Source organism: Crinia signifera, chromosome 12 (genome assembly GCF_055691185.1).
Source record: "Crinia signifera chromosome 12, ASM5569118v1, whole genome shotgun sequence".
Lineage (NCBI taxonomy): Eukaryota > Metazoa > Chordata > Amphibia > Anura > Myobatrachidae > Crinia > Crinia signifera.
In genome coordinates this window covers 39,653,091-39,669,331 of record NC_139228.1, presented here as the reverse complement: position 1 = coordinate 39,669,331, position 16,241 = coordinate 39,653,091, and the positions used below count along the sequence as shown (strand labels likewise).

The window sequence follows — 16,241 nt, the reverse complement described above, 5'->3', positions numbered from 1 at the left end:
TTATGACAATTAAAGCATTTTCAAACACCCTTCACTTTTTAAAGTGGTAAATATACTGCTACTGTATTCATTTATGCTACTGTATGATATATAAATATGATTATTGTCAGAAATATTTATTGAACTTCATTTGTTCTTTAAACACTTTTATATTTAATACCAAATAATATGATTTATGCGGATGTACTGGTCTGATAGAGAATTATTCTAGAATATCTCAGTGCAGTTATCAATATTTCCAATTATTGAAGATGGACAAAACCATGTTGCACCGCAGGTGGGGCGGATGTAACATGTGCAGAGAGCAGAAGGCATTGGGCATCCCCATGAAAACACTGGGTGTTCCCCCTGGGAACGCAGTTTAGACTTACTTTTATTTCCGATGGGTAGAAAAATCATTTGATGGTCGGCGTGCATGCAAGGGGACGTGTTCTCGTACATATCCCCTCGCATGCGAGTGTTGGGGGGCAGGCATTCGGCAGGGCGGCGGGTGGTGCTGACCTGTTCGCTAGGCTGCGAATATATGTAACGTCTGAATTAGGCCCCCAGTTCTTTACACCAAACACAGCAAGTTCGGATTTCTCCAGATTTATCTTATTGGCTATTCAAGACACAAACAAAACCAGATAGCCAATAATATGCCATTTTTGAGATCCGGGTAAACCCCGAGCAAATTTGCTCATCTTACACTGGCATCTTACAAGAACCAACTGAGCATGTCTCCAGAAACATGGTGCCCGTCATGTTCTGAAGACAAAATCACTATTTCGCATGTGCTGCAGCCATATTGCCGGGCATTTTTCACCGAAGCTGCAGCTCCAGAGCAGGACTCCGGAAAGGTAAATTAGAACAAATGGGTGCAGCATGTGCAGTGTGGGCCCTCCTGGGCCCTCGCACTCATTGCACCCAATATAGAAACACCTATGGTCAGTGGCGTAACTAAGTTTTGGGCGCCCCCCTGCCGTTAGGGGGGGGCGCCCCCCCCTGCCGCCGCCCTGCCAAGCACCCCCAATCCCCCGCCGCCCATGCAAACCCCCCCCCAATCCCCTGTAGCCTTACCTATCGCGCTGGTCCCGGCGGCTCCGTTCTTCTTCTGCTGAGGACCACCACAAAATGGCCACCCCCATACAGCAGACAGTTTCAGAGAACAGTGTGCTATATGGGGGCGGCCATTTTGTGGTGGTCCTCAGCAGAAGAATGGAGCCGCCGGGACCAGCGAGATAGGTAAGTCTGCGGGGGATTGGGGGGGGGGGTGTAACTATAGCACCGCAGCCCCCGGCGCCCCCACGTGCACAGCGCCCCCCCCCCCCGCAGTGGCGGGGGCTGTGGTGCTATAGTTACGCCGCTGCCTATGGTATAATCACTCTTTTATTCTTAGGTCAGATTTCAAATCCCCCACCAGCACCAGTCCCAATCTCAAATAAAACCTCCAGTGCAAATAGTTATTGAATGGCTGAATGGGATGGACAGGGACATAGCCTGACACAGGGCACATTAGGCAGGGAATACAACCCCTCGTTCTCACAGTACATGCACTAAGAGAAATATTGCTGAGCATTCAGGTTTATGAACATCAATCTTTTACAAATATGTTTTTGCAACAACAACAACTTCTGGTGGCAGTAAATGAATCGTCTCCGTCCCAGCCTTGAAAGAGTTTGCTATTAGTCTGCTGCTGTGATTGTAGATACACATGTGTGTCTTTAGGATGCTTGTCTTCCATACTAATGAATCATGTCTGTGTGAAATGGATTGCTCCCCTGAGTCTGTTCTTTTATAGATTTCTCCAGTTAAAAGTACCATTAAATATACCTTAATGCCTTCCTCTCCAATTGTCATCACTCTGTAAGCAAAAAAATGTACAGTATAAGCCAGCTCCACATATCCAATGGAATGCCTTACTATCTGTTACCATCTATTTGCTCATTCTCCCAACTGCTGGGCTTCTTACAAGAGTCATGAACAGTCACACAGCCATTGAACAGGGCTCCCCCTTTTGGGGAGTAGATGTATTACATTTTTATTACGAAATTAACATTTTGCAAGTTAATACACAAAGAAATCATACTTGTTCCCACTCACTTTGCATTCCTCTAGCAAGTTAATAGACAAGGCATAGATATATGTAACATAGACTTTATGGCATGCTGCAGTCAGGGTGGGCTCGACCCTGATTTTGCAGACGGGATTCAATGTCCCGCCTGCCGAGTGCCGAGAAGAGGGCGTGGCCACGAGTAGCAGCCGGGAATCGTTGAGCTGCGTCTGGGAGTAACTCTGTGGGGGGGGGGGGCCTTTACTGGGGGTGCCCCACTTCTCGAGGGACCCTGCCCGGACTGACCAGCCACGGGGATGAATGCTTTGACCGGGGAAACTTGCATAAAAAGTTTCCCCCGGCTGTGGCATTACCCTGTTGGCTGTTTGGTCCAGGTGCTGGTTGTCAAAATACGGGGGACCCCTATTCATTTCATTTTGTCCCCATATTTCGGGAACCAGGACTGGCCCTTGAGCCTGGTGCTGTTTTTTTTAAATCCTGGGGATCCCCTATGATTATTCTCCCCTGAATTTCTAAAACCAGGACCAGTTCTTTGAGCCCGGTGCTAGTTATTCTCAGTGGGAGACCCTCTGCCGCTTTCTTTCTTTTTTTCACAAATCACATATGTGCATTAACTTGCACATTTTCAAGACTAAAATTTGCACCATATCCCACTTTTCACTTTTTTTTTTTTTTTTTTATCGCAATTTGCTAAAATGGGATAAGGTGTGATTTCAGAACCTAACTAAAAATCGTATCCTATCAAATGTCACCACTTTTTTTTCTGGCTAGGACTCAAAGTGACTTCCGGAGGAACCTGACTATCTGGGTTTTTCATGGCCACTAAAAAGGGTATATATTAACAAATGAACATGGTAGATTTGGGTTTTCTTTCATCTACCCTCTTGCTGAACCTTATAATTAATAGGTTCCACTGCCTCTATGACCTAATAAGGGCCTTGCCACTAGGAATACATTTTGTTCTCTTTGATTGGCACGGGAATCAATACTTTATCTCCAGGTTTGAAGGACCGGTTAACTGCAGTAAGTCATAACTTTGTGTTTGCCGCTGATGAGCCCTGTTCATGTGCTCGTTCAGAAGTGGCTCAATTTGCATTAAACTGTTATACAGCTGTTTCACAATTTGGACAATGTTAGGCTCTCGGATTGATTGTTGCTCCCACCCTTCATTTACCAGATCAAATATTTCCCTGGGTTGTCTACCATATAGAAGTTCGAAGGGGCTGAACCCCATAAAGGCTTGGGTTACCAACAACTGGTCTACTCTTTTACCTTGCAAATAAGCCTAAAATCAGGGGATAAGGAGGTCTGGAGGTTATTGCAGCTACCGGTATTACTGGTTGCCCTTTTACGTACGTACACCTCAGTGTCCTTCTCACTTATTATAAATGAAGAATAGCAAACTGTTACTGACTGTCCTTGCACTGCCTGCTACACGAACATCAACATGCAGCTGACCGCATAGCCATAGCGTCAGGTCACATTCATTTTATGATTGTCCCCAGCAGGCTCTGCTGACTTCCAGTGACCCCAGTTGCAGTACACAGCAGAGACAACGCCTTTACGTTTCCATCTGGCTGGGATTGCTCCAGACAGACAAAACACAACCTTTACACTAATGGTGCAATTGCTGGAGTTGTGCCTGGGAGACTAATTCAGACTTGATTGCAAAGTACATTTCTTTATCAAATGGCCAAAACCATGTGGGGCAGATGTAACTCGTGCAGAGAGGGTTAGATTTGGGTGAAGTGTGTTCAAACTGAAATCTAAACAAAAGTCAGGCAGTGTTTACATTGTGGGGAGGTGCCCGGTGGGGAGATACCCGGTGAGCAGGGCCATCTTGCCCTATTCTGTGCAGCTCCACCGCAGACTACCGCCGCCAGTTGTACTTTTGCAACATTTTGCAAAAGTACAACTGATTCTGAATAAGTCCTCTGATCTCTTGTATGAGGGTTGAGCACTTGTGTACACACTAATACACCCATAGCACTCCCATGCATGCCCATAACATGGATTATCTCCATGCATTGGCTAAGCCATCTCCCCATCACCACCTAGAACTCACTTTTACAAAACATGACTGATTCCCTGCATGTAGGGATGCCTATTACGTGCCATTATTTCAATCCCGGGATTTGGGATTGAAAAATGCTCAATTCCAGGATTCCTTCATTTAAAAAAAAAACTCGGTACTTATGTAGTATCTGGGCTGCCGATTTTGAAATCGGGTCCATCGCATCGCATCGCATACGACCATATCGCATGCGATGCGATGCGATGCGATGGACCCGATTTTTCCATAGGATTCAATGTTAAAATGGACTCAGTCCATTTTAACATGGAATTCAATGGGAAAAGGGGTCCTTTTCATACCCCTACTATCCAAGTGGGCATGGAGTTGGATATAAACCTGTAGCGAGCCACCGAGCCCGAAGCGTGGCGAGCGTAGCCAGAATACCGTCCCCTCGCGGGGCTCGCTTCACTCGCCACGCTTCGGGCTTGGTGGCTCGCTACGCTCGCCACAGGTTTATATCCAACTCCAATCCCACTTGGATAGTAGGGGTATGAAATGGACCCCTTTTTCCCATTGAATTCCATGTTAAAATGGACTCAGTCCATTTTAACATTGAATCCTATGGAAAAATCGGGTCATCGCATCGCATCGCACTGATTGTATGCCTTAAGTTAAGGCATACAATCAAAAAATCGGCAGCCCAGATACTACATAAGTACCAAAAACTCGCTCAAACGCTGCCCGGCATCAGACTGTGCATGCGCAGTCTAATTCCGAAATCCCGATCCCGGGATTGGCCACCCTACCTCCATGTTGCTCACAACAGAGCCTGTATATGTGCACTGTGTGTGTGTGTGTGTGTGTGTGTGTGTGTGAGAGAGTGTGAGTGTGTGTGTAACTTATTTGTTGTAGGAGTGCTTAAAGGATTTTCTCATATGCAGTAGCAAAACATGAACAGTGACATTGTGTGCAGCTGGGGATCAGGACCTAAATGTGCACATATACAATCTGTAGGGGACTTACAGAAATGATCAGTTCACTAGAGCTTGTGTGGGTGATTGCTGTTATCTTGACATCATTGTTCTTTAGTCCAAACTGTGCAACTAAAAGGTTCCCACAATTATTTTGCATCATGGATGCAGGGCCATAGCAAGACAATATTACGCACTATGCCCAGGGCCGGTACTACTAGTGGGAAGCTTTAGGGAGCTGTCTAGGGTGCTGAGATATGGGGGCATCACCAAGTGTGCCTATCAGAAAATCTAGGATGTCTATGAGGATCCTTGTTGTACTTAATGAAGGTGGCTGCTGTGGAACTTCGACCTCACCCCCATACTATTCCTTAAGGCATACTTCCCTACTTTGCTGACCCCTCCTCCTTGTACTCTGTTGTTGGTGGCAAAGGAAGGCCTCCAGGGAAAGCAGGAGACCTGATTTTTTGGGAGCCTCCCTGCCATTCAGAAATGTTAGGTAACTATGCCTTAAGGGGTTGGAGAGTGGGTATTGGTGGCCGAAGGGGGAGAGGGGGGTTCACAGTAGGTTGAAGTTTTGCCTAGGGTGCTAAGAAGCCTTACATCGGTTCTGGCTGTGCCAGCCCTTGTGACATTAATATGTGGGGGACAGACCATGAAGGAGTAGAACGCTCATGGTGGTTTTGCACAGCTACTGGTGTGTCCAGAAGATGGTCCATCCAGACTTCTGGGCTTCCCTGCAAGGAAAATGCTGGTACCACAGGGGAGCAACAGTGCCATACCCTAGGCGCTGCAACCATGGCACTGTTCGTCTACACTAGGCATAAGCTTACATTTCTGTGTTATTCTCTGTGTATCACTCCGCACCGCCCCATTCTTGCCTCCTGTTTTCTGCTGCCATTTATGCTGTCTGTACTTTTGAATCAAAATAGTGATATTATAATAAGTGACCGGATAAAGAGATAGAGAATATAGCAGTGTACACATCGCATTATATCCTCTTCTTATGCAAGGATAATAAAGTGAACAGATCATTGAGTCCCATCACAAGTCCTTATATATCTGGACCACATAAAGCTTAGTGCTTTTTAGCATGCAGGATTAGCCTGGTGATAGCATCCCCTCCCCCACTGCCTGCAGACACTGGCCAAAGCAGAATTACCAGTATGTATTTAGCTTTTTTCTGAGAATGACAGATTGTTGAGAAATAAAATACCATTCTGAGGAGTCACATCGAGCCCCTGCAGGAGCACATTCACCAGTAATGGGGCAACTCTAAATGAAAATACATGAGCTTATAGTATCAGGCCACCCTGTGGGCTAATACGGCCACCTAACAGGAACATACTGTAGCTAACCTTGCCTTGTTCTCTCTTACAGTTGAAGCAATACATTTAGGAAGCCTTATAGCCGCCCAAGGTTACATCTTCCCGATATCCGATCACGTTCTCACATTGAAGGATGATGGGACATTCTACCGTTTTCAGGTAGGTGAACATGGGAATGTACTGCATGTAAGGCTAGGGTGTGTATGATTGGTGGAGGCTGGATTTCAACTTACAGAGCTGACATAACATAGCAAGGACTGTTACCTGTTCCCATCTATGTCACCGCTATTTAGTATTGCGGTACTTGTGTATTATCACGGCGCCCGTTATGTAGTTAGCGTAGTGTCCCTGTCAGTATCAGTGTAGTGTTCCCGCGGCCAGCGTAGTCAGCATCCCTGTCAGTATCAGCGTCCTGTTCCCGCGGCCAGCGTAGTCAGTACGTTAGCATCTAGCCAGAGCTTATGTACTTAGCGTAGTCAGTCAGCGTTACGCACGAACCATTGACCATTTTAACCTGCCTGACATGACAGGTGTGAATGTGTTCCTGAAACACCCCCACTATCCACGTCAGCCTGAAGCGTGGCGATCCCCACGAGGGGATGTGGTACGCATCCTCCCCACTTTTTCATACCCCCACTATACAAGTCGGCGTGGAGTTGATATTATAAAGCAGCAGTTCCCAACCTTTTTTCTCTCCCGTACCCCTTGATTAGGCTTTTCATTGATGATTACCCCTTCCTCTCAATTTGAAATATAGACAATACTTACAAGTGGAGCGGAAGTGAGCGGTATGCGTATACTTATCAATGTCCTTATATTAAGGAGTAGCGGAGGAGTAGTATACGGCCAGGAATCGTGCCCTTCCATGTCTGGTCGCTGGTTGTGTATGTCTCCAGGGTTCCCACGAACACCTGTAGGATTAATGCCACTGATTCCTCCACCTGTGTCAGCGCAGGGCAGATGATTGCTAATGTCTGAGGGCAGCATGGGAAGCTCCCAGTGGATTGCCGGTCAGGCAAAAGCACAAGGAGACGCTGAAGACATAACCATAGGTGATACAACATGGTTCGTCTCCATGGCAATGGGTCTTCTGCCATCAAAAGACTTTTTCATCTTCCGCCATTACCAATATTATTTTCAAGTACCCCCAACTAGTCTGCAGAGTACCCCCAGGGGTACTAGTACCCCAGGTTGGGAACCACTGTTATAAAGTGTGGCGAGCACAGCGAGCCACCGAGCCCGAACCGTGGCGAGCCCCGGGAGGGGATGCGAAATACATGAGAATTTGACATGGAGCACTGGCAAATGCTTCCTGTCCTTTTTTGTGCACAAGACGCACGTGCGCCACACCCCCTAACCCTGTCCGTCTCACTGAAGCGGAGATGGGCAGGGTTTACATCCACCGATGCAGAGTGTCTGGGACGCTCGTGCATATGAGACGCTCGCGCGTTCAACTAACGATGTAGCGCCTCTCTGCCGGCGTCCGCCCTTTGGACATTAGCAGCTTTACTCTATACTTGACACTACGCTGACTACACTTGCTATGCTGCCTTTCTACGACTACGCTGGCTGACACTGACTACGCTGCCTACGTAGCTCTGTCTACGCCAACTACGTTGTGCGCGCTGGCGCCGTGATAATGCACAAGTACCAATATTGCTGTAAGATATTAATGTCTACTCTTTCTCACCTCCATGTGGTCAATGTACTGTGGAAGTGGTGCTCTCATAGCGTTCACAAAATGCCATAGCTACTTATATGCATTGTATTAAACAACTGTTGTATTTTTATCATTATTAACATAAAGACATACTCCTGCCCTTGGGCTTTGAAATGAAAGATGCATGTGCCAACAGGCAGGGTGCCCCCAGTTTAAACAAGCATGTGGTTGATCCTATCCAGGTTATGGTATTACCTGCTGTCCAGATGGCCCAGTTTGTCTTCCAGTCCCCTCACTCCGGTTGTTTGAGATCCTATTCAATAGATGTCGGTCTTGACACATGTCCATTTAATTTAGCATTGTTAATGTCCCAGCTTTGGGGAATGAGTGCAGCTGAACCTGATACTATCATAAATCCATCAACATGTGACGCTTTAAAACGTTAACATTAATATATAACTCAAAACAACTTATCCTGTAGTGGTGAATTAGGGGTGGCACTTGTTTGGGGCAGCACTTGGATACTCATTTTGTTAATATCAGTCCAAAATATACAACAGGGTTGCCGACCCTCCTGGAATTTGCGGGAGTCTCCCGAAAATCGGGTCCCCCCTCCCGCCCCCCCCCCCCCCCGATCGCGGGTCTCAGAGGAGGGGGCGTGTCATTTTAGCCCCACCCCCTCCATGGAGATCAGTTATTTTGGCTATTTGCCGTAATGGGGGCGGGGCTTAATGACGTCACCGTTAAGCCCCGTCCCCAGCCTCGTAATGAAAGATTCCTCTCCGGGCTTGATTTTTGGCAAGTCGGCAACCCTGATGTACCACTAACTGCTAAATATTTCCACTGTACTGTACCATATGCCATCTTGATTGGAGTTTAAATGCACACACTGTTCCTATAAACTGTCGTACTCACTAAATATATGTACAGTGTGTGTGTGTATATATATATATATATATATATATATATATATATATATATATATATATATATATATATAAAAGCACAATGTTGACCAGCACTCAGACTAAATTGCAGCATTCATAAAAAGGAAAACAAAACCACAGGTTCTGATATCAGAACCTGTGGTTTTGTTTTCCTTTTTATGAATGCTGCAATTTAGTCTGAGTGCTGGTCAACATTGTGCTTATATTTCTCCCTGTTGGGATTTCCAGCACCAGACGTGCTGTTACTTCAGCTTTAGAGTGCGGGACATTGCCTTCCTATATATATATATATATATATATATATATATATATATATATATATATATATATAGTGCTATTTTTCAGCAGGCTCCAGCAGGAACTGGGGCCCTTATTCTAGTTCAATCTTTCTGACAAAATCCTTCTTAGATGGACAAAACCATGTGCACTGCAGGGGGGCAGATTTAAAATGTGCAGAGAGAATTAGATTTGGGTGAGTCATTTTGTTTCTGTGCAGGGTAAATACTGGCTGCTTTATTTTTACACTGCAATATAGATCTCACTTTGAAGTAAAACCCCACCCAAATCTAATTATCTCTGCACAAGTAACACCTGCCCCACCTGCAGTGTACATGGTTTTGTCCATCTAAGAAGGATTTTGTCAGAAAGAGTGAACTAGAATAAGGCCCTCAGTTCCTTCTGGAGCCTGCTAAAAAATAGCACTGTATATATATGTATATATAATATAGATGGGGGTGGAGGTACGGCACTCACGGCAAAAAGCATTAGACTGTACACAGGTATATCAGCAACGTTTCAATGTCTTTACTGTGACATTTTCATCAGGCAACAAGAAAGTAAGTGAACAAACATACCTTTATACACCATTGTGCTCAGACGCTGCCATCCGCGGTCCGGATTCCCGAGGCGCGTAGGGGCTGACGTCATCGCACAGCGCCATGCAACATGACACTGTGTGCAACCATCACCAAGGCAACTACAATAACAAATGGCCACGTGTAAAAGATGGTACATAATAAACATATAAGACAGCAACAAATTAAAAAATAGCTGGCTAAGGTACACCGTAGTAATACTATAGAGGTATACCATATAGAAATAATTACAAATACATTATGTATACAGGTCGAGTATCCCGTATCCGAATATCCGTTATCCGAATTATTCCGAAATACGGACATTCCAGAAAGTGAAAAAAAAAATTTTTTTTGCTAAAAACTCACTGGGGACATATGTAACAGCATCACTGGGGACATGATATGTAACTGGCACTATATATGTGCAAGACAATGATTGCTTGGCATTCAAATTCAGTGCTGAGATAGTACACACATTTTGTTTCACGTTTTGAAACCTTGTTTTTTGAACAATTAAAATATGTTTGTGTGTATTTTATGTGGTAATAAAATATATTTGTGTGTATATTATGTGTTTATACAGCATAAATGCAAGATACTTCAAAATACATCATTGAAATATTAAAATATTCCGAAATACGGAATAATCCGTTATCCAAAATTCTCCTGGTCCCGAGCATTTTGGATACGGGATACTCAACCTGTACTAATTAATAGACGGCTATTGTAATAAGATGCTAAAAAAGCCTTAAGGTGCCCATACACGTTACAATTATTGTATACAATATTGTATACAATATCGCATCTCATCCGATCTTCGTTTTGCGATGAAATCAGATGAGATGAGATCTAGTACAAAAAGTATGTGCAGCATATACTTTTTGTACTAGATCTCATCTCATCTGATCTCATTGCAAAACAGAGATGCGATGAGATGCGATATTGTATACAATATTGTATACAATAATTGTAACGTGTATGGGCACCTTTAGAGATAGCTATAAAATAAAGGGAACTAATGTCCCCTACAGTGTAATCAGTATGAATAACAAATACATACAGGAGCGTATACCTGAAAATGAGCAAATTATACAAGAACCTATCATTTTCAGGTATACGCTCCTATATATATTTGTTATTCATACTGATTACACTATAGGGGACATTAGTTCCCTTTATTTTATAGCTATTTCTAAGGCTGCCTGTGTGTGCATGTACATGTGGTAGGGAATATAGATTGTAAGCTCCACTCGGGCAGGGACTGATGTGAATGGTCAAATATTCTCTGTAAAGCGCTGCGGAATATGTGTGCGCTATATAAGAAACTGTTAATAATAAATAATACAGCTGACAAATGACCTCAGTCGCTTGTTTTATTATGGTCACTCACTGACATTTCTATTCACATTGAGGAAGAAACATGTAAAGCCTCAAAATATCTTCTCCCTTATCTCTTGGTATTAACCTCAGTCCCTTCAACTTCCTAATGCATTTTAAAATGCAGTGAAGGTCAAATGCCCTTTTTGTATAAATACAGCCAAGACAATGAATTGAAGATTATTTTATCAGTGGCTAAAGATTTAAGGTCCATACACACTGGGCGACTATGCCCAGCGTGTATGGACAGCGATGATGTAAATCATCACTGCAGGGAAAGCCGCTCTACGCATACACACTGAGCAGCTTTCCCCTTGCCCGGTGCCGAAGGAGGGGGTGAGGACGGCGTTGCATAGTGGAGCGCTATGCAAAGCCGTCCTGAAAGCCGCACATCTGCTGGTATAACCAGCAGATGAACGGCTTTTCCGGCGATGTTGCTCATCGCCGGGCCATACACACTGGGCGGCTTTGAGCTGAAAGCCGCTCAAACCTGCTGTTTTGAGCGACTTTCAGCTCAAAGTCGCCCAGTGTGTATGGGCCTTAACAATTCTTGTGAACATGTACTTACTGTATGCAAGCATTTTTCACCCTCCTAATCTACTGTGCTTATGCTCATACCAGCAGTTATGGACTGATGAGGCTGCACAAGAGGCTATAAATGCCATTATGAGGTCCCCAAATAGTAACGGTGATGGATACATGGACTTATTTTTGATATTTTGTAACAACCACACATGTCCCCGCAATATTACATGGGATGATAAGCAGATGGGCTCCTTTCTCATTACTGCAGGATAGGGACATTGATGCACCAGACTGTAACTGATCCGGAAAAAAACAAAAACCAATGAGATATTTAAATAGCCATCAGATTGTGCCTATGTCCCGGGTTTCACAGCAGATTAAATGGCCTGGAAATTTTCATCAGATTGGAGGTGGCAGAAATCACTACTGTGTCTGATGGAGGTGTATAATACACACAATGCGCACACATACTGTAGATTTGCTTGTCAACCAACATGTTTAAAGGAGTAAGTAAATCCAAATACTTACATGAAAGGCTGCCCTATTCAGCAATGCTGCTGATGTGTAAATGTGCTGATGGCTCATGTACTTATCTATCTATTAATGACTTGTGGAGTGGTGGGAGAATGATGTACTGGTGCACATCATGGACGGTAATGCATACAGTAATGCCACTGCAGCAGTATTTATCCTGCCAGAGCTCTTTCTGCTCATATGAAAACCCCCACGCTTATGTATGTGTCTATGCACGCTGATAGGCCTCAGGACAGTAGGGCATCCGAGAAAGATTCTTTGGCTTTGCAGCTCATATAGGGTATAGACACACTTGCCTATTTTGAAAACTAGTTTCAGGGAGCTTATAGTTGGTAGCAGAATTTTTGGCGCTCAATGTAACTGTATATCTCTTAATTCCTCCCCCCCCCCCCCCCCCCAAAAAAAAAAAATGTAACCGTGTAATGTGGGTTATGAGAAATGAGGGAGATTGCTAGACTAAAGTGAGTGCAGAGGCCGTAATGGCCCACGGAGCAAGATAAGGGGGCGGGGTTCTAGGCACCCCGCCGGTCAACGGCGGGAAGCCCTGGTCAGGGGGATGGGGGGGGGGGGAGGCAGCAGGCAGGCTGGCCGGTCCCCTTCTTTACACCGAGCCAGGGAGAAGGCCAGTAGAAAGAGCCAGGGTTAATTGGTGCGGAGCAGAGCAGGGTTAAAAGCAGGGAGCAGGGGGGCAGAGCTCACTCATCCCCCCCAGCCAGGACAAGGCACAGCTGCAGCGGCACCATACCTCACATTCCACCATTCCAGCAGAAGAAAGGAAACCAGTATCAGATCCAGCTTTGAGCTTATACCCAGGGTGGTGGCTGGCGCGGCCCAGGCCGTACCAAATTGATAGGGGTCATGGTCACGTACCCACGGCGGTGGAACTCACCGCTTCCTTTTTCTTTCCCTTGCCCTACAAATTGTTTGGTTATGGATTTGTTTGGGTGCTGGACGGGGTCCCGACAGTCGGGATCCCGACTGTTAAAACACAGACAGACGGGTTCCCGACGGCCAGCGGCTATTCTCCCTCGTGGGGGTCCACGACCCCATAGAGGGAGAATAGAATAGGTGGCAGTTTTGAAAATGATACTGATACCTGTAGACTGAAGTAGGAAGTAGCATGGCAAAAGCATTTTGTACCTACATGCCCATTTCTCATATGACTTTGCCCATAGGAGCATCCCTCTTTGTAACTGGTCAGTGGTCTAAAAATAGAGGTGTATAGAAACATAGAATTTGACGGCAGATAAGAACCATTTGGCCCATCTAGTCTGCCCTTTTTTTTTATCCTTCAGATAATCTCAACCCTTTCTGATCCTTATTTCATATATATATATATTCATATGCCTATCCCAAGCATGTTTAAATTGTTCTACTGTCTTAGCCTCTACCACCTCTGATGGGAGGCTATTCCACTTATCCACTACTCTTTCTGTGTAGTAATTTTTTCTAACATTTCCCCTGAACCTACCTCCCTCCAGTTTCAGTGCATGTCCTCGTGTTCTATTACTTCTTTTCCTTTGAAGAAAATTTCCCTCAAGTACTATGTTAAAACCCTTGATATATTTGAAGATTCCTATCATGTCCCCCCTTTCCCTTCTCTGCTCCAAACTATACATGTTAAGATCTTTTAGTCTTTCCAGGTTTTGTGATGTAGGCCATGCACCATTTTAGTTGCCCTTCTTTGTACAGTCTCTAATGTATTTATATCCTTCTGAAGATATGGTCTCCAGAATTAGACACAGTATTCCAGATGAGGCCGTACCAATGACCTATAAAGTGACATTATTACTTCTTTTTTTCTGCTACTGATTGCTCTCCCTATGCAACCAAGCATCTGACTAGCCTTCCTCATTGCTTTGCTACATTGCTTTCCTGCCTTTAAGTCACTTGAAATAGTGACTCCTAGATCTCTTTTCTCCTTAGTAGTTTCCATTATAGTACCCTTGATACTATATTGACATACCTCCCAACTTTCTCAATGGAAGAATAGGGACACTAAAGGGGGCGTGGTGTATGCAAATGAGGGTGTGGCCACTGTGCCGCTGCACAGCGTCTATTCCGTCAGATTGGGGGGACTCCCAACTACCCCCTGCCCCTGCAGCGGGACACTGCCGGCCGTGGGAGGGACGCGGGAACGCCCCCAAAAACCGGGACGTTCCCGCGTTAACTGGGACAGTTGGGAGGTATATATTGAGCCTTTGGGTTTTTGAGTCCCAAGTGCGTAATTTTGCATTTTGTAGCATTAAACTGTAGTTGTCATGCTCTTGACCAATTCTCAAGTTTACCTAGATCATCAGTCATTTGATTTACCCCTCCTGGTGTGTCTACTCTGTTGCATATCTTTGTGTCAGGCATATTTTCCCTTCAATACTCCACTGGTAACATGTCCCTCCATAGAATGCACTCCATTTACTACAACTGTCAGTTTCCTATCCTGTATCTGGGGTGGTTGGCAGTAGCTGCGTAATGAAACATGCAGTCACTGCGAGCCACAACATGGTGGTCGGGCGCCTGCCTCCGCAGCCCGGCTGCACAGGATGGGGGCTATCCTAGTTATGCAAAACAATTGGATTTCTGGAATAGATTTCTGTGATGTGATTGCAAATATTTTGTAATCATGCTGCTCCCCGCATGCTGGGTGGGCTTGCCCTGTGCTGGTCTGCTCCCCGCATGCTGGGTGGGCTTGCCCTGTGCTGGGCTGCTCCCCTCATGCTGGGTGGGCTTGCCCTGTGCTGGGCTGCTCCCCGCATGCTGGGTGGGCTTGCCCTGTGCTGGGCTGCTCTCCGCATGCTGGGTGGGCTTGCCCTGTGCTGGTCTGCTCCCCGCATGCTGGGTGGGCTTGCCCTGTGCTGGGCTGCTCCCCTCATGCTGGGTGGGCTTGCCCTGTGCTGGGCTGCTCCCCGCATGCTGGGTGGGCTTGCCCTGTGCTGGGCTGCTCTCCGCATGCTGGGTGGGCTTGCCCTGTGCTGGTCTGCTCCCCGCATGCTGGGTGGGCTTGCCCTGTGCTGGTCTGCTCTCTGCATGCTGGGTGGGCTTGCCCTGTGCTGGTCTGCTCTCCGCATGCTGGGTGGGCTTGCCCTGTGCTGGTCTGCTCCCCGCATGCTGGGTGGGCTTGCCCTGTGCTGGTCTGCTCCCCGCATGCTGGGTGGGCTTGCCCTGTGCTGGTCTGCTCCCCGCATGCTGGGTGGGCTTGCCCTGTGCTGGTCTGCTCCCCGCATGCTGGGTGGGCTTGCCCTGTGCTGGTCTGCTCCCCGCATGCTGGGTGGGCTTGCCCTGTGCTGGTCTGCTCCCCGCATGCTGGGTGGGCTTGCCCTGTGCTGCTCTGCTCCCCGCATGCTGGATGGGCTTGCCCTGTGCTGGTCTGCTCCCCGAATGCTGGGTGGGCTTGCCCTGTGCTGGTTTGCTCCCCGCATGCTGGGTGGGCTTGCCCTGTGCTGGTCTGCTCCCCGCATGCTGGGTGGGCTTGCCCTGTGCTGGTCTGCTCCCCGCATGCTGGGTGGGCTTGCCCTGTGCTGGTCTGCTCCCCGCATGCTGGGTGGGCTTGCCCTGTGCTGGTCTGCTCCCCGCATGCTGGGTGGGCTTGCCCTGTGCTGGTCTGCTCTCCGCATGCTGGGTGGGCTTGCCCTGTGCTCCCCGCATGCTGGGTGGGCTTGCCCTGTGCTCTCCGCATGCTAGGGAAAGCAGTTGTATATTTTTGATTTTTTGCAAAACCACAACTGATGCTGAAACAGGCCCTATATGTGCTGTATACGGTCATTTGGTCTACAGCAGGCATGTCCAACGTTGGCCCTCCAGATGTTGTGAAACTACACATCCCAGCATGCTTTGCCACAGTTTTGCTATTAGAGAATGCTAAAACTATTGCAAAGCATGCTGGAATGTGTAGTTTCACAACATCTGGAGGGCCAACGTTGGACATGCCTGGTCTACAGTATGTTAGTGGACACCATTAGGTCAACATAGGGATAGGTT

The 16,241-nt window shown here is 46.5% G+C and overlaps 1 protein-coding gene across 2 annotated transcripts in view; it reads left to right on the top strand.

Annotated features, from left to right (window-relative positions):
* Positions 1 to 16,241, top strand: part of RGS6 (regulator of G protein signaling 6) — a 353,716-nt gene that overhangs the window by 244,986 nt on the left and 92,489 nt on the right. For both annotated transcript variants that reach the window (XM_083166992.1, XM_083166993.1), the window contains exon 5: positions 6,419 to 6,525. In XM_083166992.1, coding sequence (XP_083023118.1) covers positions 6,419 to 6,525 — 107 coding nt within the window. The remainder of the gene's footprint in view (positions 1 to 6,418; positions 6,526 to 16,241) is intronic.